The 25,099-nt window shown below is 44.1% G+C and overlaps 1 protein-coding gene across 1 annotated transcript in view; it reads left to right on the forward strand.

The window, feature by feature from the left end:
- LOC147747551 (calcium-activated chloride channel regulator 1-like) overlaps positions 1-25,099 on the forward strand; it is a 365,801-nt gene that overhangs the window by 317,525 nt on the left and 23,177 nt on the right. The window contains exon 13 of the mRNA XM_086925678.1: positions 2,485-2,721. Within this exon, the coding sequence (XP_086781804.1) occupies positions 2,485-2,721 (237 nt within the window). The remainder of the gene's footprint in view (positions 1-2,484; positions 2,722-25,099) is intronic.

Here is a 25,099-nt window from a genome sequence, read left to right on the forward strand (position 1 = left end):
ACCAGTAACGGAAACAGCTTGACAGCTGAATATATATGCATTGTCCAGATGCTGTTATTGTTTATTGATGCAGGAAGTTGTGATAAGCAAAAATGCAGTGTCCACCAATATAATTTTTCTTTTCCTTTCACTTTTCATCTCTCTTTTGTAATATTTCAAATCCTTTATGGTTGTACTAAATCATTTTAACTGCATGCAATTCGTCTTCCTTTTGCTTATAGTAGGTAGGCAATGCACACACTCAAGATAGAAGCATAGAGAATCTTCTGCATTTACAAGTCTTATACTGAAATGTAGAGTAGTATTGGCACATGCTAGCTGTATTTTTAAACGTGCAGAACATTTAACCTAATTATGATGCTCCTACATTAGGAGAATGAAGCTTGGATTCTTTTAAAGCTAAAGCTGAAAAGAATGATTTGTGTGGTTTGCATAACCTTGCATGCTCTGGTGCCAAAAAGACTTACCGTTTTATTTAAGTTTGGCAGACTGCCTGCCAGCTCACTATGAGACGAAAGTCTAATTTCACAACTTTCAGTATTCACAAAGGGCATTTAAAAGTAGTAAAGTTATATTTTTTGTTTCAGTTAAACTTAAGACAAAAACTTACATTGAACTGAGACAAAAGTCAAACTTTACTACTTGTAAATGCCCTTTGTGAATACCAAAAGTCATAAAGTTAGATTCTCATCTCAGTTTACCTTTGTGAATCGGTGCTTGGTGTGGCAGACGTGGTGAAAGCTACAGCAACTAACTGCAAGATCTTTTATTACCTAAGCAATAGCCCACACTTGCCCCATTTACCCAGCCGTATAAACAAGTGATCCATTTTTCAGATATAGAAGAACATCAGTCATCAGCAGCATCTTGCCAACCTTGTGTTGCGTAAGCGCTTAATCTTGTCAACTTCTGACTTTGAGTCCACTTTTCATGACTTTCGTAACCTTAGTTTTAATTAAATACTAGCTCCCCATTGCTAAGAAGTTACTCTTGCTATTTTTTGTTATTTATATCACCAACAGTTATTATTTGTTGTGTCATGTAGTAGACTGGTCTCATTTCTTTGTAAAGCTATGATATCATTTATAACCCACTAACTCAGTGGGCCCGATTCACAAAAGTAATCTTAGACAAAATCCTAACTTTACGACTTTTGGTAGTCACAAAGGCATTTAGGAGTAGAAAAGTTAGGAAGCCTAACTTTCCTACTCCTAACTGCCCTTTGTAAATGCATGCCAAAAGTCATAAAGTGTAAACGTAAGACCAAAACTTAAGTTTAACTGAGACAAAATCCTAACTTTACGACTTTCGGCATTCACCAAGGGCATTTAGGAGTAGAAAAGTTAGGATTCTGTTTTTGCTGCCCAGGACTTTCCTGCTAAATATGGTGCACCCGAGCAATACAATTCAGTGATTGTCATCCTGCCCCGTCACTGTTACTGAACAGTACTGAGGTAAAAAGAAAGCAGAGTTTCATATGACAGGAGACAGCTAAGACAGTTACGAACCCAGTGAATCCCTCACCTCTAAAAAGGAGGGGACATCCTTAAAGTCAGTAAGGTGGGAACTTCCAGTCTGTCAAAATCTAAGGGCCTGATTACAGGTTTGGCGGTCCATCGGACTACCAAACGTGTGGTGGTGGTCCACCTGCCGTATTATGAATACGGCAGTGGAACTGCCACAAGCCCGCGGAACCACCAGGGATCATGGCGGTTAGAAGGCTCTAATATGCTGGTGGTGCTGCTGCAGCTCCGCCGAACATATTAGGAGTGTCCTGGCTGCAACAGTTTTCATGGCAGTGTGGCCCCCATGGAAACTGTTGTGGTGAGGAAACAAAGGGGACCCTGTAGGGCCCCCTGTTTCCTCAGGACCATGGTTTGCCTGCAGAAGGCACATGTTGTACCCCGCCGTGTGCAATCACCCCCTTTCCTGCACAGCATGGAATGCACAGTTCTTGCCATGCAGGAACGGTCTTTGGAGTTCCCATTGTGGTGCCTTTTTATTAGGAATGCCAAAAGAATGCCTGCCTGACCACGACATTAATCGTGATCTGGTAGGCAGCCGACGGGTGAGTATGGCAGTCCTGCAGTGGGACGCTGGCATAGCGGCCTCTTCCAGGACCTCCAATCTCATAATCAGCTTTCTTCTTTTGGTGCAGGTTTAAAAATAAAAGGCTTTATATAAAAACCTACTTTGTGAAATGCAGACCAGAAGTATGGGTAACTATCATGAGGTGGGCCAATCTGCAATTATCTTGTGCATCCCTTTGAAGTGAATCTCTTTTTTTTCAGCAGAGGTCGAATACCCCATGTTCACTTAATTGTATATCGCCTGAGTGTCCCTTGCCCACTCACCCAGCTCTACAACTATATGCAAAACCAACTTATATTCACATTTATTTGTACGGCTACTTGAAAAATATAAGTTTACTCCTAGGGATGTAAGAGAGTACAAAAATATTTTTCACTTTTTTTTGTACAATAGGTAAAATCCAAATGAACCCACCACAGCCTTTATTCACCGAGGCTGACATTCACACCATCACTGAAAGTTTCACTAGAACAGCCACTGGAGGCTCTTTCATGGTGTCTCAACTTCCATCTGGACCCCAGTTAGACGCTTTTCCACCTTGCAGAATTGTTGACTTTCAAGTGGAAACAGACGATGAAAATATTTATTTTTCATGGACTTCACCAGGCGATAATTATGACCAAGGCCAAGGTAAGCTGTTCTTTTTTACAAATATGTTTTATTTTAAGGATCTTTTCTCAAATACAAGATCAAACACATAATTTGTAAAAGAAGCTTTCAACTGTAAGTAGTAGTCCGATTGTATTAAAAAGTAGCAAATGCTCATCCGCACAGTGATACATCAACTGTGGATTTTTTGCATCGCTTTAACGCTGTTGTATTCTGACATGTGAGAATTCCTGTGGACCACATTAAACATGCTTCTGCAATGCAATAGGTCTGGCATTTACGGGAGTGTGAGCTATTTGCATTGTAAATGACAATGCCTTTTATTTATGTTTTAGTTTTAAAAACATAAATAAAAGGCATTTTTATTTACAATGCCAATAGCTTAAACTCTCGAGAATGCGAGGCTTATTGCAATTCAAATGCTTGAAGGCATCGCTGAATTGCCCCCTTCTGTCTCCCATGGCCCCTGAAGAGTTCCTCGTTTGCTACAAGTTAAACAAGTCGGTGGTCACAACTGCACATGAGAGACCCTCCTGCAGTAAGAGAAACTCTTTAACCCCTTCCATGCTCATGACAAGGTCAGCTCGTCATGGGTTTTACCTGCGCTGTGCGTTTGACGAGTTGACCTTGTCATGAACAATGGGATTCATGTATGATCAGCACAGGAGGGGAAAACCCCATAGCAGCCAAGGTGTTGAAGAAAATTGTGCTCGCAGACTAAAGAAAGCAAAAGACACACAATTGATGAACGGATTGCAGAACAAATAAAAACATTCACCCCCAGTCAAGAGATCTGGGCTAAATCCATCATTCTTTTGCTCACCATGCCACCCCAGTTTAGACCTGGCCATATGCAAATCAGTCTTGACCCTGTGCCTCATGGGAACTGTCCAGCTCGAACTGCCAAGCCAGGTCCTCCCTGGACCGGAAACAAGCATTCTGGCTGAGGAGGGGTGAAACCCCGAAACCGCTCCTAGGATGCTTGTTTCTAGTCCAGTGAGGACCAGGCTTGGCAGTTCTGGCTGGACAGTTCCCTTGAGGCACAGACTAAAGAAGACATACCGTATAACAACCGAAGTAAAAGGGCCAGTCCTCATTGGAGGTTACAGATAAAGACAGGGTGGTACTATGGAGTAACTAACAAGCCTAATAGTGAATCAGAAGCCAGCATTTATGAAGGACAATGATACCAGCTAATGACAAATATGGGCGTAGAGTGGGTGGGGCTTCAAGAACATATTCCAATACAGCATGGCTAACACAGATCAAAGCATGCATTGCCCAGGCTTGACCTAAAAAGGGACCTATTGGCTAAAGAAGCTAAAAGTGATTTAAGGATCCTGTTTTCAATTTTTTCACCGTTTTCCCAATACAAGTGATGTAATTCTGCAGTATTGTTATGTTTGGTGTAGGAAGTACGTCATTGCTCAGGGTCTTTGTAAACAATAAAGATTATGATTTTTCTTTTGGTTTAAAGTTTATGAAAAGAAGCATGCATGATCTGTCAACAGCACAGTAGGCCTGACCCTATTGTTCATCACGGATGGTTTATCATTTCATGTTATTGTGATAGTGATGAAAGTTAAGCTTAGCACATTTATAAACTTGTTCTTAAACCTGAACTTAACCTAAAGCCTTCTAAACGTTCTTTTAAATAACCTTTACTCTAGACATCAGGTATTTTAACCTCTGGAGTAGCTGAGGCCGTCTGGCAATGACCCACATACATGTGCAAAGTTCTAAAAAAACATATTTTCACCCTACTGTTGTCATACCTCACACATTGATAATTCAACTGCCGTTTGGAGTGCAAGATTGACACAGTTGAGCAAAGTTTAATTATGGGGTACAAGACTTAATTTTCCTCCTTGAATGAAAAATGGACGTGTTTTAAACAGTCTATGTTTCCTACATCAGGCTCACTACCTGCTTTCAAATATGAATATGGATACAAATACTACTTTGCTAATATCTATGAGGAAAACCATAGAAACCCTGCATTTGCAGTATATTTCATCTGGTGCGAAACATTTAATGGTATGATTATATTTGCATTACCTCTGCAGCTTAGCAATGATATATTAATAATTATAGCTTGATCTGATTGTCATCTGCAGTGTTTAGCAAGAGGCCGTCCATGTTCCTCACCAACTTCCTTTTGTTCATACCTAGTCTCCACTACTTAAATCTAATGTCCCGCTTTTTAAGCGGGCCAGAAAATACTATTCGAAACGAAGACAACCAAACAAACTCAGGAATGAGGGAAGACATGTTTCAGCACTTTCAGGGCACAATATTCCTGGGAATAGGTCCTGCAGCGCCTGTTCCTTTGAGATTGGGAGCTTCCTCAGGCAAGAGGTGCTGAACATTAACATGTCAGGTAGCACGGAAGGGGTTTAGAGGTGAATATCTTTACTGATTCTTTGTGGGCGTAACTTGGATGGCCTAGAGATGGCTTTGCAGATTCAGCAAGATGAGTGGAAACGAAACATTGGACCTCCATGATATTCTTCTGTGACTTGGTGATACATTTGGCCTGGAACTGAGTCCCATTACTCACAATCATGGGAAGAGGACGTGTGGTAACTTTAATTTGATTCACTTAGGGGTCATTGGTAATCACAAAGTAATTGTAAAGTGTTCTGCTTGGCCTGTTTCCAGCCGAGAGCTGGCAGGAGCCAGAGAAAACACAAGCCCCTACATGCATCAATCTAGGATTTTGCATTTCTTAAATAGCAAAAATTAAGGAATCGCTATTTAGGAAATGCAAAATGCTATGCATCAAGAAATCCTAAAAGTTTTTAGGATTTCTTAATTTTCGGAAATTGCGATTCCTTAATTGCGAAGTGCAATTAAGGAATGGCATTACATTGATTCCTATGGGCCTAGAGGCCCATAGGAATCAATGTAGTCAATTGGAAGGCAGTAGCAAATTGCGAGTGGCACTTAGAAAATTTCATGGGTGCAGGGGGGGGTCCAAAGGACCCCCCCCTGCACCCCTGAAATGCAATTGAAAGTGCATGTTTCACACACACATGTCCTAAGGACATGTGTGTCTGTAACTGGACAGTTTAAAAAAAGCATTTTCAAGCATTTTTAAACAATTTCGCAAATTACCACGAGGTTGAACCTCGTGGTAATTTGCACTTCCAATTTGAATAATCGCAATTTTTTTTTTAATGATGCATTGCTTTTAAGGAATTGCAAATTTGCAATTCCTTAAAAGCAATCGCATTTTTGGAATTCGGTAAAAATACCGAATTACTCAAAAATGCTTGATGCATCCCAAACACATATTTAGGAAGTGCAAACGGCCGAATTTACCGATTCGCACCGTTTGCACTTCCTAAATAGGTTGATGCATGTGCCCCAAGGCATTTACAGTTACCACAGTGAAAAATCCCTAAATTCATGACAGAGGCCTTTGTAGAGATTAACCTGAAACTAAAAGGCTGCTCTAAGTGGTAGTTGTTAGAGTTAGCATTTTTCAGGTCCCCATGGATGGAGGATTCCTGGCCTTGTTTGCTTGATCCTGTAAAACTTCTCTCCTGTACCTGAAGAGTGCTCAAAGTAGAGACTTCATGGAAGAGAACCGGTGGACCAATTTTAAGTGGGCGTTGCTGCGGCCTCCTCTGTGACAGTTCTCCCCTGTGCCTTGGCAGTAAAAAAGATCCTGTAGACTAAGACAACACGATGCTGCTGAAGAGAAATTCAGAGGCCCAGTTAGAAAGACACTTTTTGGTTTTTAACTGAAGTGTGGTTGGGGATCCCCTAGCAAAGTGAAAGGAAAATGTAAACTAGAGTCTGAAGAGAATTGGACACGTTACATCGAGGTACTTCTAACCAGAACATTGGCTGTTAACAAAGACCAAAACCATCACTTTTTAAAACCATCCTAACAAAAAAATATTTCCTCTCTACGTAGATGGTAAGAGATTGCCTTGTTATACTGTCCCGTTTTTTTTTTTACAGCAGGCCCTTGGTGGCTGTTTTGAGAACAGCTACTTTCACTAGAACTTAACAGGTCTGTTTTGACCTGAAGTACATATGCTCATTTCTATTTGCCATACTTTTTTCCGCTGCGTCAAATTCATTTCACGCCTATGTAATTGTACTTATTAAACACTTTTTAACTTCCTTGATTTGCACATTCTAATTTGTCTTTTCTTAGTTGTAGTATATCAGATGAATTGTTTCAGGGGGCATTTTGCTACTTGACTCAAGCTACCAAGGATGAACCATAGATTCCCCCGCGAAATCATTTTATCTTTTTAGGCAAAGGATTAGTTTGACTTTGTTTGATCTCAGTCACAGCTCATGTTAAGACTGTGGCCTCTCACCCCCGTAGATTTTTAATCTCGACCTATCAAATAACATTGTTACCTATTGTATTTTTACTGTTTTTTTTACTCTTTTTTTATTTGCGTTTTTTATCCGGTTTTATGTAACCTATAGTGTTGACCTCCACAATTTTACCATTACATACCAATTAGAAAATCGAGACACATACTGTAACATGTGGGCTGAGGAAGGACAGGTTAACTACCATTAAAATCTTATAGCAAGAACGAGTTTTATTCGGGGTGTACTGAGTGCTGCTTCAATTTAAAATACGTCAAGCTACAATGATGTGCCCTTATCTGTGCATTATTCCTTATTTTTAATGATACCTAAAAGAACAGACAACACGGCACTTCTTATAGATGGTTGGTTCAAAATAATCATTTCCAGATTTCCAGAAACCAAAGGCATTGGGTGGCTGACAAGTAAATGACATTAATCTGGATGTGAAACTTGGCATTTTTGACAACTCAATTTTTGCTTTGCTTTGGGCTTAAAAATAGTAAATCTAAAATACATGATACTTCTTTAAATGGTTTGAATGTCAGGGGCTGTATTATACACACGCCACACTTTCCCCGTTTGCTCCATGGCGCACCTTTTAATATACCCCTTCCTTCCTAGTGCTGTGCTTGTAAAATCAGCAACCTCAAAAAGGGAAGTACAAAACATCATCTAGATGTATTATTACAATACGCCGATTATTCTAACCTCCTGTGCATTGTACTTCTGACTTCAGAGGAAGCCTATTATGCAAACATTGTTTCAAATTCCGCTTGTACTTATTTATTACAAGGTCCCAACATAGAGCCTGTTTTGTCTGTCACTGTTCATTCGTTTGCTCATGTTTTTTGGAATAGAAAAGACTCAATGGCCAAAGTAGCAAGACAAAACGAAACTTGGAGAGAAAATGTGTTAAAAAGAAATACTAAATAACAAAATATTATTATTTACAACTGTGGAACGTCTTGTTGCTATGTGGGGGACTGCAGAAAGAAGGGCTTCCTAATCTAGGTATAAATAAGAAGTACGGAAATAAACATTTTGGACCAGAGCAATTCTCTCCTTATTCATGCTAGCACACAGCAGCTAGAAGAGGCCTGCAAGACTGCTAGTTTGGAAAATAAGTAAAGCTTAAGCATCTCTGGCTGATTTATACATTGCGCCCTTTGTAATACTGATAGTGTTGGCACACATGTGAAAGTTGAAGAAATTGATGTACATAGACAGCATTCATTTCCCTTCTTCTCCCACTCCTCTCCCTGTGAACACCATGAATGCCATAGACTATTGACTGTATCACTCCGCCAGTGGGAGCCCATACCTATATGCATATGCACAGCCATTCTGGGCACCATGGCCTTTTTACCCTTTGGAATCCCCGGCTTCCCTCCTGCGCGTATCTTGCACCCCCTCTCTCATGTATAGACCATGAAACCCTCTCCCTTTGCGCGACCCTGATGTGAAAAGCAACCCTCCTGCTTGACCCAGGCATTCCCCATTTCCCTCTCGAAGAAGCATCCTTCGCCTCAGCTGACATAGCCCCCCAGCTGTATCTGACTGCCCCTGTTCTCTCATGTACAGGTCATAGGATCTCTCTCTCTCTGTGCGACTCTGACCCTGCGCGCACCCTGACCCCCTCCCTCTCCTCACATGGGCAAGTCTTAAACCTTCTTCTTCTGCAAGACCCTGTCCTTGGGAGTCACGGCCGCGCCTGACCAACACCTCCTTCCCTTCCATGAATGCCCCTCTGTTGACAAGCCTTCCTTCAGCGCTCGATTGTCCACGCGGCATGAATACCACTCCTTTGATGACCCCTTCCCCCGAGCCCGGCTGACCACACATGTCCGAGGCCATCGCCTAAGCCGGAAGATACCATTTACTGCCCCCTTATTGTATAAGGCCCCTCTCCTTCAAAGGACCCTCTATTGATCCAAGGCCTCCCCACCCCCTGTGATATGATCAGGCGCACACATCCTAAGACTCGGCAGAACACTCAACTGCGTGATGACCCCTCCCCTCTTATCAGCAGGTCAAGGGTCCCTATTGTGAACGCATGTGGGGTAGGCTTGACACAAGGATTATAGGGATGTCTTTTCCCTTGCGTCATACTGTCCTGATTGTACTCTCAAGTGTTTTGTAAGATATAAAAGCCAGAGTCTCAGCTCACTTGTTAGAGCACCTCCCGAAAGACACTGTGTTTCGTGTCCGAAATGACTGGCTCTCCTCATGAGAATTAAACTCTGTTCTTGATTCCTGCTTCCAGCGCCCGTCTCTTTATTTGGTAATTATTCAACATGGGAACTAAGAGGCGGTTTGCGCCAGCAGCCTGGGCATCGATAGAATGATGGGCTCATTTTCAACAATTGGCGTCCCAACGCGGGGTCCATCAGTGACATAGGGTTCGGTAAGAAAGATCCAGACGAAGAAGTGAACGTCTAAAATGATCGGAGTATACCTGCCTTGAGAGGGCCCTAGCCCGGCTGCCGATCAAAAGAACTTCACCAATTCTGAAAGGACCTCTCTTGAGTGACCTATTGTCCTGACTGGAATCCCACAGGAATGCTACATGGAGTAAGAGAACAATCAGGCGCTGGAGGAGGAAGACGAAGAACTGTCCGTATGGTCCGGTCCGGGTAAGATTAAGTAGGGTGTTTTTACGCCTGATTGGTAGGGTGGTTCTATCCACCTGATTGATTGATTGATTGTATTGAAAATCGGTATTTGTATACTGATATTGTATTGGTTGGTATTGGTTCATTTAGCTTTGAAGGCTACTTGACATATTGGTTCTCTTCTGGAGAACGAGACATTCTCTGTTTGCAAACAGCGACGAATAGGAACGTCGTCCCTCTTTGCAGATCGAGAAGGGTAGGTAATGCAGACTTTTGTCCCCGTTGTAATCCGTCATGCCTACTTTTCTCCCCACTGATTGTTTTGAAGTCGATTAATAATCGATTGTTGCTCTTTGAGATCTTCCCTGTCCACAAACAGAGACGAATAGGAATATTCTGTTCCCTTTATGGATAGCGAAGGGCAGGTAATGCAGACATTTGTCCCCGTTGTAATCCGTCATGCCTGTTTTTCTCCCCATTGATTGGTTGGTTGCCTGGACATTGTTGTCCCAGGAATTGTTTCGTTTGAGGTATTTTCTATTTGCAAACAACGTGAAATAGAAATATTCTGTCTAGTCTTTGCAAGTAGAAAAGGGTAGGTTATGCCCCTTTGTGAATTCGTCAGTCCTACCCACTCCCCACTGGTTGGTTATTGGGGGGTAGCTCGCATGGTCCGCCCAGGAGACTACCCTTATGGAGGACATATGCTCTCCACTCATGGGCCATTTAGTAGAAATAGACCGACTGGTCCGTCCAGGAGGCTACCCTAGTAAGTGGAAGTACATCGCTCGGTCTGTCCAGGATGATACCCTAATGAAGGAATATATGTTCCCCTTTTTGTTCGATAATCTCGTTCCACCCCGGACCATTTATTGGAGGGAACTCGTCTGGTCCGTCCAGAAGTACCCCCTAGTGAAAAGGACACATAAAAATATGAAGTGATCACCGTTCCCTACTAACAGAAGACTTTAGCTCGAAACACGCTAAGGAAAAGAAAGAAAATAAAAAGAAATCAGGCTAAGTCAGTAACCCCCTGATGAGCTTTTGACTTCACCAAAAATAAGAAACATTAGAAATAGTTCGTAATAAGAAATGTAAAATGGCGAAAAGGTTTGACAAACAAAAAATAGCCACGAGGTAGCTAGGCTTCACTGCCTGTTCCTGCTCCCAACATGTCTGCCTCATTGCCCGCCACGCCCAAATAACGGTCACATAAAATAGAAACAATTCAATAGGTACCTACCCCCATTCCGGAAGCTCCCGAAGTGCAACAGGTCCGCGGTTACGCCCATCCGGAAGGCGAGGCCTCGAGGCACGAGGGGCTCGCCTGGCCACGGTCGGTAGGAGGTGATGTTGGGCAGGCGGTCCAAAGAATGACAAGGACCTCTCCATCTTTTCTCTTCTGCCGCCCTGCAGGCCGCGGGGAGAGAAGGGGCTGTCTTGCCTCGGCCACCGACCACCCCTCTCTCTCACCCGATCCGGCTTTCGTCGAAGGCCGAAGCCAAGGCGAGGATGACGGCATTCTTTGTGCTATAATGGCCGCAACTACACCCAACGCCTGATAATTGCAAGTAGTCCCGCCACATGCCATCGCCTGCATAGTGACAAGTAGTCCTGCCACGTATCCACCCCTGGACAGTTCCAGGTAGTCCCGCCACATGTCAAGAGAAAAGAGGGGGGGCTGTCTTGCCTCAGCCGCCGACCACCCCCCCCCCATCTTCAATGGCTGGCACGGCCAATATCGAAGCGACGGAGCCGAGGAACGGCGCGGGGTCACTGGAAGGGGGAGGCGGCGCGAACGAGCCTCCCCCACCTCCCTCCAGGTGGAGGCTTCCAGCGACCCCCCCCCAATGCTCTTACTTAAAGAGGGTCAACATCAAAAAGCGGTCTTCTGCCCAGGACGGGCACACGCTCCATATCGTCTCTCCTCGACCTTGAAGATTCTATAAGAGCCGGGGGGCCCCCGACCCCCCTGCATGGGTGCCCCCGCCCCTTCACTGGGAACCACGACATCGGTGCAACTCCTGCCGGCGCCAGCCTCGGATTGGAAATGGCTAAAATGCAGCCACGGCACAGACTTGTTCAGTTCCGGAGGAACACCAGAATGACCCGGTAGGAAAATTGTTGCCGCCCTCCCCACTCTTTGACTAATGGTCCATATTTGTTAGACTATTAACCACATAGCACAAAACTTTTTGAACTGCCAACGGAAGGTTCTGGGCCAACCATGCGAGACTAGAGACATTCTGACTGTGCTGGAACTCGCCTGACCCCACCCAAAATGGCGCCGACACAAAATGAGACGTTTTGAATAAACTTTGTTGCGCCCTGATTGCGCAAGCTTTTTGCCCCGAGATATATATAACGTTTTGGATAATGAAAGTAGATATGAAGGATATTGAGTATGTGCTTGGACAATGAATTGACTTAGGGTGGGTACTGATTATGAGTTGGAAAATGAATTGGTGTAATTTAGGTAATGAATGAACATTGGATAATGAATTCATGAATTTATTAAAGATGAATTACTGACATGCATCATGTTTGCTCTGTTGGGGAGTTAATACGATTTTATTGCACTGCCGCACTTTATGCAATGAACTGCCACCAGCTTTGTTCTTCCTATGTACAGTTCCAATCTGCTCCGTGGCCAGTCCACTGGGTTATAGGCCTGTATTTATACATCAAGACTTTTTATTAAAAGTATTTTGAAAACGAAAGCATAGTTGTAGCGGTTGCATTAAATGAGTTTTGAATGTATTACTACTGTGAGCAACGAGAAAGTATGATGAAGGCTAAAGGTTAAAAAGGACCCGATATTTAGCAGCCACACTATGTGTCACAGGCAGCCGGAAAAGTGCTTTAGAAGCCCTAAAACGACACCACAGAAATGCCACCTGACCGCCACCCTTGTACCCGATCAAAAGGGGTTACGACCAAGTAACTCATGTAGATACGCAGATCGTCAATGATTATCTGTCTGACATTACTGGTCCCTCTGGGCTTAAACGCCGTGATGGTAGAGGAATGCACTACGTGGAGATAGGTCGAGTATGTGGTAGGTAAAAACATTTCCGGATTTCTGCATGCTGATGAGGTTTGAATATTGCCCCCCCCCACCCCTTCTTTCTCCTCCCTTCTGCAGGTCACGTCGGAACCTTGGCTGATGTATAGAAGGACGATGACCGAACCGCCAATGAGAGGGGGAAGAAGGGAATATGAGCATGGTCCTTATGACAAATAAAAGTTTTTAAAAGACGTAGACTTAAACATGACTGTTCCTCCTTAGAACATAGCAACTGGGAGGATGGACTGACATAGAAACTGGACAGGTACTGAATGACGAAAAATTGACTAGAAACGACGCGTTAAATAATGTAACTGGACGTTTTGACTGGGTAGGGAAAGGACAAAGAAAAATATACGGGTAAGGGTTATCACGGCACCACCCGTCTGGGAAGTTAGAAATGTTGCTGGTGTTCAAAATGCACTGCCCCCCTTTTTCGCACTCTTATAGATGTAGCCAAGCTGCCCGACTGTTCTCCCGATCAATACTTGCCGTTGCCTCAGCCCGGAGAACTTCCCACCAAAGGAAGGAACTGAAAAATGGTTTAAAATCCAACCATGGGTAAATAGCACGACCAGGCTAATTTCTGACCGACCAACGACTGAGGTGTAAGTATTGGCAATTGGGAACGCTGGCCGACATAACTGGCGAGAAGGAAAAGGAGGGAAGGGTAGAAAGAGCTAAGCGCATAGATAAATAAGTTAGTAAAGATACGTAGGATATAATATGGATTTTGTTGGCCACCTGTTGTTTCCTGTCCTGTCGTGAATGTCTTATATATGTGTAATGCATGTGCCGTCTTCCCTGTCTGAGTTTGGGTGTGTGTAATGTACGGATTTATGTCTTCCCTCTGTCTGTATTTGCGTGTTACCTGACCTTTGCTGTTCTGTGTTGTAAGCGCACTAAATGACCTATTTTCGTACACGTCTCTCTCTCTCTCTCTCGCCACCCCCTTATCTCTCTCTCTCTCTCTCTCTCTCTCTCTCTCTCTCTCTCTCTCTCTACATGTCATACGTGTACCGAATGGCTCGTTTAGATTGCGGACGACTCTCACTCTCTATGAGAGTCTCCCTATTTTCTCTCCCTCTTTTTGGTAAAATTGTGCCCCACCGGCACCAGCCTGATTTGATACTTATTGAACGCGGAGGTGTTCAGCGAAATTGACCAAAATAAAAATGATTGTACCTCGCCATATTACTACCTCTCCTTTCTACAAAAATAAATGAACTTGAATTGGCTGAAAAGGAAAGGACAGGTAAGACGGCTAAGGTCCCCCAAATCTGGCCATTCATAGGGGAACTGTATGTCAATGGCACCTTATGTCTGTTCTTCAGAGACGAACGCCAACGTCTAGATTGACACCCAATGCCCAGATTGCCCCACCCCTTCGCACCCAAGCGCGAGCGCCCGAAGTATACCCTCCCCATTTGATAGACCCCAGCTGCTGTCCCGGATGTAAACATGATGACCATGAGTAGCTGCTGACCCTCGAGAAAACATTGTTTTGCCCGACTCTCGACGATAGCGCCCCCGCCCTGTTTGAAAAGGTTAGCCAGTCCTGAAGGGAAATGCTCCGCTAATGTTGAATATGATGTAATGCACAGTTGATGGAAATATTATTTTGTCCTCACTTGAATTCTAAATGGGACGATGAATAAACCTGCCATAAACTCAGTAGGAATGCTGACACATGCACTGTATTTGTATTTTGTATTTATTTTATTTGTAAAGCGCTAACATTCATCCTAAAAGGACTGCTTGGTAATAGACCTCTGACTGTGACCGATGAGCATAAACTCTCAAATGCGTAGAATTGAGGGAGGAATTCATATGCGTAGATATCTTCTTCTGCCATTTCTCTAAAACGTTGTCTTGTACCTATTCAAAGATTCACGATCACCGAAGGAGATGGGTCAGATGTGACGTACAGCCTGACTGCAGATCTTGGGACACGTATGACATCGACCAAAGGTGGAGCTGCAGAGCAACAAGATACGGGACGAGACCGCAATTTCAACGTGGAAAATGAAAAATGACGGGCCGCCTTGAAGCCCTCCGACTGCTAACCCACGTGTGCCTGGAGTCTCCGTCCGCCTTCTTTGGGCCCGATTGATGGGCCTGCCTGCTTGTTATCCTTTGCTCCCTTGGTCCCTTTTGTGTGTCCCAGGAACTCTGACCCAACTCCGCTCTCTCTCTCTCTCCTATCGACTATTTGAACCACATTCACCCTCTTTCCCACGTGACTTTTTGCCAAAGGAAAGAACTGCATTCATATGGGAATAGGGTGTTGCCACAGAACTATAGGTGCCGAGCATAAGGCGCCGCCAAACGGATTGTTTAGGGAACAGGACTGTGGTCTAACAGCAGAGGACTGACCGCACCCTGCAACACGTAAGGATAGAACCGAGCTGGACCTATAGCTCCACCGCCGGTGCTCAACAGCGCCAACGAAAGTACCCGGATTAGAGCCTACCAGTAATGGCTCAATGATAAAAAGACACTGTGACGAAGAGATCTTGTATATTGAACTGAATTCCGCTCTCAACTACCTGGTCAAAACTGTTCATTGGTCACATTTGTAAGTTAGACAGATTTATGCTATGTAGTGCGTTTAATTGTCAGGAACACAACGAAATGCAATTTCCTATGTGCTGCATTCTGCCCATCACCTCGACTGCCTATAATTGTACGTCAAATGTTAAGTATCGACAAAATGCTAATTCATCAGCGATGCCTGTCTATCTGTAAACCCATCGATTGCAAAAATGACTGCTGTTATGTAAAAAGGGGCGACTGTGAAAGTTGAAGAAATTGATGTACATAGACAGCATTCATTTCCCTTCTTCTCCCACTCCTCTCCCTGTGAACACCATGAATGCCATAGACTATTGACTGTATCACTCCGCCAGTGGGAGCCCATACCTATATGCATATGCACAGCCATTCTGGGCACCATGGCCTTTTTACCCATTGGAATCCCCGGCTTCCCTCCTGCGCGTATCTTGCACCCCCTCTCTCATGTATAGACCATGAAACCCTCTCCCTTTGCGCGACCCTGATGTGAAAAGCAACCCTCCTGCTTGACCCAGGCATTCCCCATTTCCCTCTCGAAGAAGCATCCTTCGCCTCAGCTGACATAGCCCCCCAGCTGTATCTGACTGCCCCTGTTCTCTCATGTACAGGTCATAGGATCTCTCTCTTTCTGTGCGACTCTGACCCTGCGCGCACCCTGACCCCCTCCCTCTCCTCACATGGGCAAGTCATAAACCTTCTTCTTCTGCAAGACCCTGTCCTTGGGAGTCACGGCCGCGCCTGACCAACACCTCCTTCCCTTCCATGAATGCCCCTCTGTTGACAAGCCTTCCTTCAGCGCTCGATTGTCCACGCGGCATGAATACCACTCCTTTGATGACCCCTTCCCCCGAGCCCGGCCGACCACACATGTCCGAGGCCATCGCCTAAGCCGGAAGATACCATTTACTGCCCCCTTATTGTATAAGGCCCCTCTCCTTCAAAGGACCCTCTATTGATCCAAGGCCTCCCCACCCCCTGTAATATGATCAGGCGCACACATCCTAAGACTCGGCAGAACACTCAACTGCGTGATGACCCCTCCCCTCTTATCAGCAGGTCAAGGGTCCCTATTGTGAACGCATGTGGGGTAGGCTTGACACGAGGATTATAGGGATGTCTTTTCCCTTGCGTCATACTGTCCTGATTGTACTCTCAAGTGTTTTGTAAGATATAAAAGCCAGAGTCTCAGCTCACTTGTTAGAGCACCTCCCGAAAGACACTGTGTTTCGTGTCCGAAATGACTGGCTCTCCTCATGAGAATTAAACTCTGTTCTTGATTCCTGCTTCCAGCGCCCGTCTCTTTATTTGGTAATTATTCAACATGGGAACTAAGAGGCGGTTTGCGCCAGCAGCCTGGGCATCGATAGAATTATGGGCTCATTTTCAACACACATGTAGTGCAGGCTCTATCATGAGAAGGTGTTTCCTCACTTGCATGGGGGCGTGGCCATATGCAATTGAGGGAATAACTTTGCCTCTGTGCCTGCGCCATAATTTGGATGCAGGTGCAGAGGTAGGTAAAAATGACCTGAGGAGGCTCAGTGAAAGTGTTCCACAAAAAGGTGGGCCACTTTAAGTGCGCCGCCTAAAGGCAGCCCTCTAGGGAGGAGAAAGGGGGTCCCATGGACCCCCCAGAAGTCCCTCTGTGCCCGCCTGCAGAGGATCCGTCTCCTCTCTTGAAAGTGCTGAAATAGGGAGTGACTTTGGAGAAGCGGTACCATATTTCAATTGAATGCACTGCCCCCAGGGCAGAGTGAGTTCATTGCTGCCCTGGGGGTAGGCATTCTGCATAGTGGTGGCTTGGCCGCTGCCCAAGCTGCCAGGTGCTACCTGAACCGGAACACAAACAACCTAGGACCAGTTTTGACCTTATTACATGCTCATTAGCCAGGTATTGGTTGATTCCCTTGGCACAGTGAGCACAGGACCCACGTTGGACATACCCGTCACACGCCAGTCTTATTGGCTATGACAATGCTTGTTTTGTTTACTCATTGCTTTTGTAAATGTATTTGCTGAGGAAGATGCTATGCTCCCATTATATGTATTTTTAGTGCCCATTGTGGTGGATGTGTCTATTGTGAAATAGCAGAATGCCATCACTCACAGGGAAGTTAGCCAGTTCCTAAAATGGGCTGACCAACTGCTCTATGCTGAATGCTGTAGTAGACAGCCGGAAATGTGTCTGATCAACAATGGATCAATGGATGACAAGGGCTGCCTAAAAGCCCCATATAAGTAAGTCTGATAAGTGTATAATTTTAGTAAAATCAAAAGGTCTTGGCTAACCCCATAATATCTCTGAGTAAAAAGTCTAAAATGTCAAATGTAAGAGTTTGGAAACAACAGTGCTGCTCTTAAATTAATCGACAAAAAATGGAGTGACTGTTGGCCATTTGGTGTTCAGAAAGGGGAAAGGGGCATTTCAAATGACCTGTTTGACTCACGCAATTACACTAGATACAATTCTGCCTAAGGCACTAAAAGACTCTGCCCAAGAATGAACATAGAGAAGAAAAAAAATTGGACTGACTGGGGAATTGAAAATTGCCATGGCACTGTATAAGTAATCAGGACTGTTCTGCCTCTTAATAAGGGGTGGACATAAACATTTTCAACAGGTTGTGAGCAACTCATAAACGAGAATCAGAAGCTGCCCACCTACATCATATTGTCATTTGACTTTTTTTTTAATTATCATTATTTTTAAAGACAAAAAAAATCTCAATTTAGATTTCTTTAGTTTCAGTGATATGGTGAAAGGCATAAAAAAAGCTATCTCAGTAGCTGTTTTGTGACGTTTTCTTGGAAATATAATGATTATGATACTATTTGAAATGCTTTTTTGATCCATCATAGATGTTTGCATAAGTTCATCTTTTGCATGGACTGCTGTGTCCATGGTCGAAAATCATGGAATATAATTGAAATGATATGATGCAAAAGGAAGTGTCTCTTACTGTCAAGGATTCAAATATATTTAACCTCTCTTTAGTACGACAAAACATACTACAAAGTGTAGTTTGCGAATAAGGCCCTGGGTGGTCCATTCACCAAGGTTTTACTGGCCATAAGTATATGAAAACATAGGAAAAGCTGCATTTCGCAGTGTTGCATGAAAATATGTAGCACTGTGTTATGCCATTTTCCTGTGTCATGGATGCACCATATTTACCATTTGGCGAACCATGAAGCTGGGCCAAGAGGTCCGTCATGCAGTATTGCACAATGTTGTAGATGCGGCACAACGCAATTACTACCTGCATGACTCAAAGCTGATTTGTGCGCCACAGGACACCTTAACATGCTATAAGTCGGCATTCAGGAGTGCAATCCATGGTGTGAAAGTATGAAAAATTGCAATGCAGCGCAATGCAAATGTTTGTACCAACAGCCCACCATCTTACACCATTTAAGGAGTGTCAAAAAGGCAGGAGGGTACCAACCATGAAGATTTTCCTGAAACCCAAGGGAAAAGGAAGATGAAGATGAACTTCACAGAGGAGGAAAGTCATACATTGATAAGTGAGGTGAACAAAAACAAACATCTTTCATTGTTACCTCTAAATTACCATTAACCAAAAAGGATGCTTTACGCAAGCAATAGTGAGCAAGATCAACTGTTGGCACCAACTCGAAGGACTATAGTTGAGCATAGAAAAACGGTGGCATGACCCCAAACAGAAGACAAAAGAAAAACTGGCAGGGAACTTTAAGGCTGCAATGCGTACCGGATGTCCAGGAGATGTTGAACATATTGGAGGAGTAGGTGGCATCACATAGCATCTGAGTTGATTGCCGAAGTTGAGATCATGGTAGTGCTGATGTAGAGGACCAGCAAGATGTACAGGATAAGGGATAACATAATGCATGTAAATTATATGTGACACTTTTCTATATGAACACTTACAAACATAGGACCATACTTACCAAACTTACATGCAATGCAGGGCAGCAAGCAAAGTTGTAGCACTGCATTGCCTGAAAGGGAACAAAGCAGAAATGCTCCCTATGCACAAATTTATGGGGCACATGTAATCTCTCCTTGTGGTGTTGGAGGAAGGTATCTCTTCCTGCACAGAAACAATTCTCCATGTAATGCAAGTACCCTTACACCGTGGTTCAAGGGTACCTTCATAAGCGCTAGGCTGCCTGAAGTGCGCCAGCGTTATGCGAGAGCAAAAGTGTATCATATCTTAGTAGATATGGCATGTTTCTGCTCTCTTCCTTTCATGCAACGCAGCTTAGCAGGTGGCCTTGCTTTACGTTGGGGTGAAGTTTGTATGTAAAAGTGTGTCACTAAGGCCCTAACTATGAGTCTGGTGATCCAGCAACTGCAGCCCCAGTGGTCCGACCACCCCATTACAAGTAGAGCGGTTGGACTGCCCTGGTATGGCCGCTACCACCAGGCGACCGCCGTGGCCTAGAGGTGACATGGCGGTGTTCAGAAGGATGCAATATGCTTGGCGAGGCCACCGCAGTCCTGCCAAGCATATTGCGAGTTTCCTCTCTGCCAGGGTTTACATGGAGGTTCTTACTATTAACATTTTTTTTAATCTAGTCTTCAACCTAACTATTTAACATACAACATTTAATAACATATACAACCAGGGAAGGGGACTGAGACAGGGAGAGTCAGCATTATAATAAAAATTGCTGAGCAATTTTATATCGTACCTCCTGGCACCGGTTAGCATTTTTGAGTTCTGCACTAGCAGTGTGTTCTGTTTGTTTAATTTACATCAAACTGCCAGCAGAACATTTAGTTGTCTGATCATTACTCTGTATAATGCAAGTGTTTTAAGGTGCCTTTTTTCCTTTTGCTGGCTTGGCCCTTTTACTTGGTCCTGTTCTTTTGGGGTGGATGCTGATTTTCTGCTCTAATGAGTGGTTATTCTGCCATTCGAAGCAGTAGGGGCTAAATTAAGATGCACCCCATGTTCCTGTTGCCTTTTTTGATTCATTGTATTTTCCAATTTTTCGATATTCCCAAGCTATCTTGTGGATACCAGAATATTCTGTCTTCCAGGCTCCACATGTTTTATGTTCATCCGCTGTCATATGAGCTAGCCAAAAATAAAGATATATTATATCCTAATATGAAATATCACTGAAAAACAGTTTGTTGTAAATCATACAACCTAAACATGCTCCTACATAAATGCAGGTCCTCTTACCAGATTTCATGAACAGTGTTACATCATACAAATGTATCATGTAGTCACATTAGATTTGAAGCACAATATCAAGTTACATGTAGGGTAGCAGTATTCATGCTACTTACATTGTCATACCTGGATGGTGACCTATCAACACTGATTTAATTTCATGTTGATGCTTATAGCCATGTGTGAGGTAAAAACAACCATCACAGCTTTCTAACCCTCTCTGGCTCTGACCACAGGAGTGGACTCCACATACATACATCAATTCTAATATATATATATATATATATATATATATATATATATATATATATATAAAGGCGCCAAATTCCGTCCTCCTTCAACGGGTAAAGTCGGGCTCCCCTCTGGACTTCGGCCCTGCCCACGTCCTCAGAGAAATTTTCCTGGCTTGCCCTGCCCCTCCCCTCACACTCCTTAACGACTCGCTCAGCAATGGTGTCGTCCCCAACTTTCACAAAGCAGCGGTTGTTATCCCAATCTTAAAAAAAACTGGCGCCGATCCCTCATCCCCTTCCAATTATCGTCCCATTTCCCTGCTGCCCTACTTGGGAAAGGTTTTGGAAACCCACGTCACCAGCACCCTGAGCACCCATGTGGAGGCAAATCACTGCCTCTCTCCCCGCCAGGCGTGCAGTTCTGGACTTTTATTAAGGTCCAGAGGTGTCAGGGACAACACCCGAAGACCCCTGAGTTCTACCTGTCTTGGTGCACAAATAAACAGAAACACGGGCTTCTCGATGGTGGCGTCAAAGACCAAAGGTTTATTACTGCAGGGACACAGAAGTCACAGAAACTACACACGGGCAGAATCTAGGAGCCTGTTCGATTTGCACAAAGTGGGTTGCTCCTTAAATACAAATTATTTAGCTGGGGGCACCATTCTCCACATACTAGTACGTTTCTTAACCTTTATGTCCTAAACAATAAATATTTGGCGTTACACAGGAATCGTCAACAATATCTGATGTCAAAACATTACGAACGAGAGGTTCCCACTGTTCCATCATAATCCCATGTCATCTTTTCATTCAAGAGCCGGACCGCCTCATCGTAAATTTCGTTACCTCCCCCTAATAAAGGCCCAGAAGGAAAGGAGCAGAGCCAGGTGCAGAAGATAGAAAAACAGGATAAGAGATGTTTGTGGGTCGTAAATGGGCAAGGCTACCAGCTTCGGCCGCCTAATCATGATCAGGCCAACGAACACGAGAACCAGTATAGCAGGACTGGCCTCAGGCAGGGAAGGCAGCTTTTGCCGAGTCATGCGGCCACAGCATTTCTGTCCTAAGGTGCACGTGTCACTGGCAAGGTGAATCGCCGGCTAAAGCTTACGTGTCCTTAAGTGAAATGAATTGATCAGAGGTCACTGTGTGTCCATTGACTATGTGAGGGCAAGAATACAAGACGGATGCCATAATCTAAAATGGATGCTATGGGTGAATCAGAAATATGGTTATAACAAGAGTGCTCTTGCTCGTAGCATGGCGAAAACACCAGGATATGCTAAATGGATCATTTGCGGTTCACTGGTACCAAAATTATGAGTTTACGACAATGTTGAAAACACGGGTTCAAATCGTCACGGAACCTCAGACCCTCCTTTTGCCCTTACATAGGCAATTACTCAGTCTATGTCAGAGTCTATCTCGATGTACATTAGGTCAATGATATGTTGTTGCATCATCATCCTTTCTCGTACCTTGTCTCCAAACACAGGCGGTTTTCTGAAACAGGTTGCAGCACAGAGGCTACACAAAGCGGGACCACATTGGATAATAAGGCAGCACGAGAATAGGAATACTAGGATAATACCAACGACCATCAGAACCTTCCATCCCCACGCTGATAGTAGAGTCCAAAGCCACTCCATTAAGGACCAATTTCCCTTGTCTACGTGAATAGAGTCGGAAATCTTGTGTAGCTTAGAGATCGCTTCGTACACGGTCGGAGCATTATTGGGAATAAAAACACAGCAGCTCGATTGGATCATTCTGCATACCCCACCTCGATCTGCAAGTATTACATCAAGAACCATACGGTTCTGTAACGTCATGAGACGATCCGCCTGGAGCTCAGCTGTTAAATTACTAAGGGCACCAGCAGTTTCTGTAATAGTAGATTCAACTACCCGTGTTAGTTGACGTAGATTTCTACTATAGGCCATAGGCCCCAAGAACGGAAGGAAACCTTTGAAAAAGTCTCCGGCTTCCTGACCAGCGGTATCTTCTTTGCTGAAAACACCTCTTGCTACTCTGGTCTTGTGATAATCTGGGGAAGCAGTGTATGTCGGAGGCAACAGTCGAGCAATATAGCATGAACCTGGAAAGTCAGCAGGCAGCCATGTATATGCCCTATCCTGACAGATGAAGTAGGTACCCTTAGCAGTTAGGAAGGCAGGGGAAGAGTTTGACGGATACACATAAGTCTCAACACAGTCACTCTTCCCTAGCCGAGCTCTTGGATTTCTCCCATTACCTTGCAAGCAGAATTGACCTCGGTGAGGTACGACCCAGACTGGAGTGGAGCTCTTACGCTTGCTTTCACCCAAACTAATACTGTACTTCGTAGAATTCCAACTTAGATAAACTCGTAGTTCATCTCTAGGGACAGATGGGGAGTTATTGACGTCTTTAATCATGTCAGTTATTCCCTTTATCAAGGCTTTATTAACGGAGTTATACTTAGCAGAACGTGGAGGACGCGGGGGATAGGTCTCGAGAGCATAGATAAATACAGTTTGGAAGGCCCGACATGATCCATTATAGCTAAAAGGCAAGACCAGATAGGGAATGCCTTTATCCATAGTGTGTGGTATTAAACCACATACCCAGCAGTCTGTTGTGTTAACTACCAGTTGGTGTTGATGCAAGAGTTGTACAAAAGTGTTATTTATAAATTCTGAGTGTCGAGCTTGCTCATGTTCAGGGAACGGGTGAAAGGAATGAAAAGAAGCAACAGTAGAAGAAACAAGATCAAGGGGAGGTACTGTAGTTGTTATCGGTGCAAAAATTAAATGTATACCAAAGACGATTCCACCCACCAACGTTATTAAAACAATCAAAAACGTAATTGCACATTGCATCAGAAAACATTTGTTATGAAGAATCTTGTATAACCTATTTCTGCGAACATAAATTACATTCTCTCGGTGCAGCCCAGGAAGCTCCATCTTCTACAACCGCTTGCGACCACTGATGATATGTACGTAGTTGAAAATGCCTCTATCAGCCCTGGGAGTTCCCAGAACTAACAGAAAGACCGACCTTGTGTCTGCCCCCCGCAGATTCAACTAGGCACAAAGCCACGACCCTACGGCTACCCAGACGGCAAGGTAATTAAAACAACAAAATATACATAGAAAAATACAAAATATTAGCAAACTTCCTGGCTGGAGGCAATGTATCAAATCAAAATATGAAAAATAGGCAGTTTCCTGCTTTATTAGTCCTTAGAATGAGAACGTAGGTTGTATCTCAATTTTCCTGGAGTTGTTTGATCCGGAAATAGTCTATTTTCAGCAGGAGTTACAATGTTCGAGTTCGCAGATGGCAAATGTTCGTTTGATGCAGAGGACAAATGTTCAGTGTTTAAAGGAGCGGTTTCAGAAGGGAAGTCGGAGTTCGGTGAATCAGTTATCAGTTCTGCATCGCTGAAAGGAACGTATCTAGGAACTGGTTTGGTTTCAGAGGCACCAATTCCTTTTCTCACCCAGTTATCATAAGGGAGTGGAAGGGGTACACGCTTAGTATGTGTCGCGTGGACCCAGTTTTTTCTACCAGCCACACGTACAGCAGTCCTTGTTGCCAATAATACTTGGAACGGGCCGACGAACTTGGGTTGAAGATTTCTGGTCCGTCCAAAGTTCCTGATGACAACGTAGTCTCCGGGTTTCAGCTGATGACCTGGACTTTCCGGAGGCTTTGGCAATGCATCGAAAACCTGTTGGTGAATGAGATTCAATTTAGCAGTCAAGTCAAAAAGGTAATCAATTAGCATTGGGTATTCCAGTTGTTTGAACTCCCTCGGTCTAGGTACCCCCCAAACATTAGCAGGACGACCGAACACAATCTCATAGGGGCTAAGCCCTACTCGAGAATGCACAGTCGCTCTTGTAGATAACAGGGCCAAGGGTAGTGCATCTGGCCAGGACAAGCCAGTGGAGGCTTGCATCTTGGCCAGTTTCAGCTTGAGGGTGCCATTGTAGCCTTCAACTAAACCTGCTGACTGGAGGTGATTTGCACTGTGAAACTTTTGCTTAATACTCAAACCTGCACACACACTCTGCATAACTTTCCCTACAAATTCACTCCCGTTATCTGACCATACAATCCGTGGCATACCATATCTGGGGAAGTATTCTTTTAGGAGGATTTTGGCAGTGGACAAGGCAGTATTATCTTTGAGTGGATATGCTTCGATCCACCTTGAAAAAGCACAGACTACCACTAGGACGTACTTAAGGTTGTTACATCGATCCATGTGAATGAAATCCAACTGAATCACTTCGAAGGGGCAAGAAGGAGGAGCGAAGTGACCAGCGGGTGTGGGAATTCCCTTGCCAGGATTGTGCATCAGGCATATCATGCAATTTTTCACCACTCTTTCTGCACACTTACTAA

Source organism: Lissotriton vulgaris, chromosome 1_1 (genome assembly GCF_964263255.1).
Source record: "Lissotriton vulgaris chromosome 1_1, aLisVul1.2, whole genome shotgun sequence".
Taxonomy (NCBI): Eukaryota; Metazoa; Chordata; class Amphibia; order Caudata; family Salamandridae; genus Lissotriton; species Lissotriton vulgaris.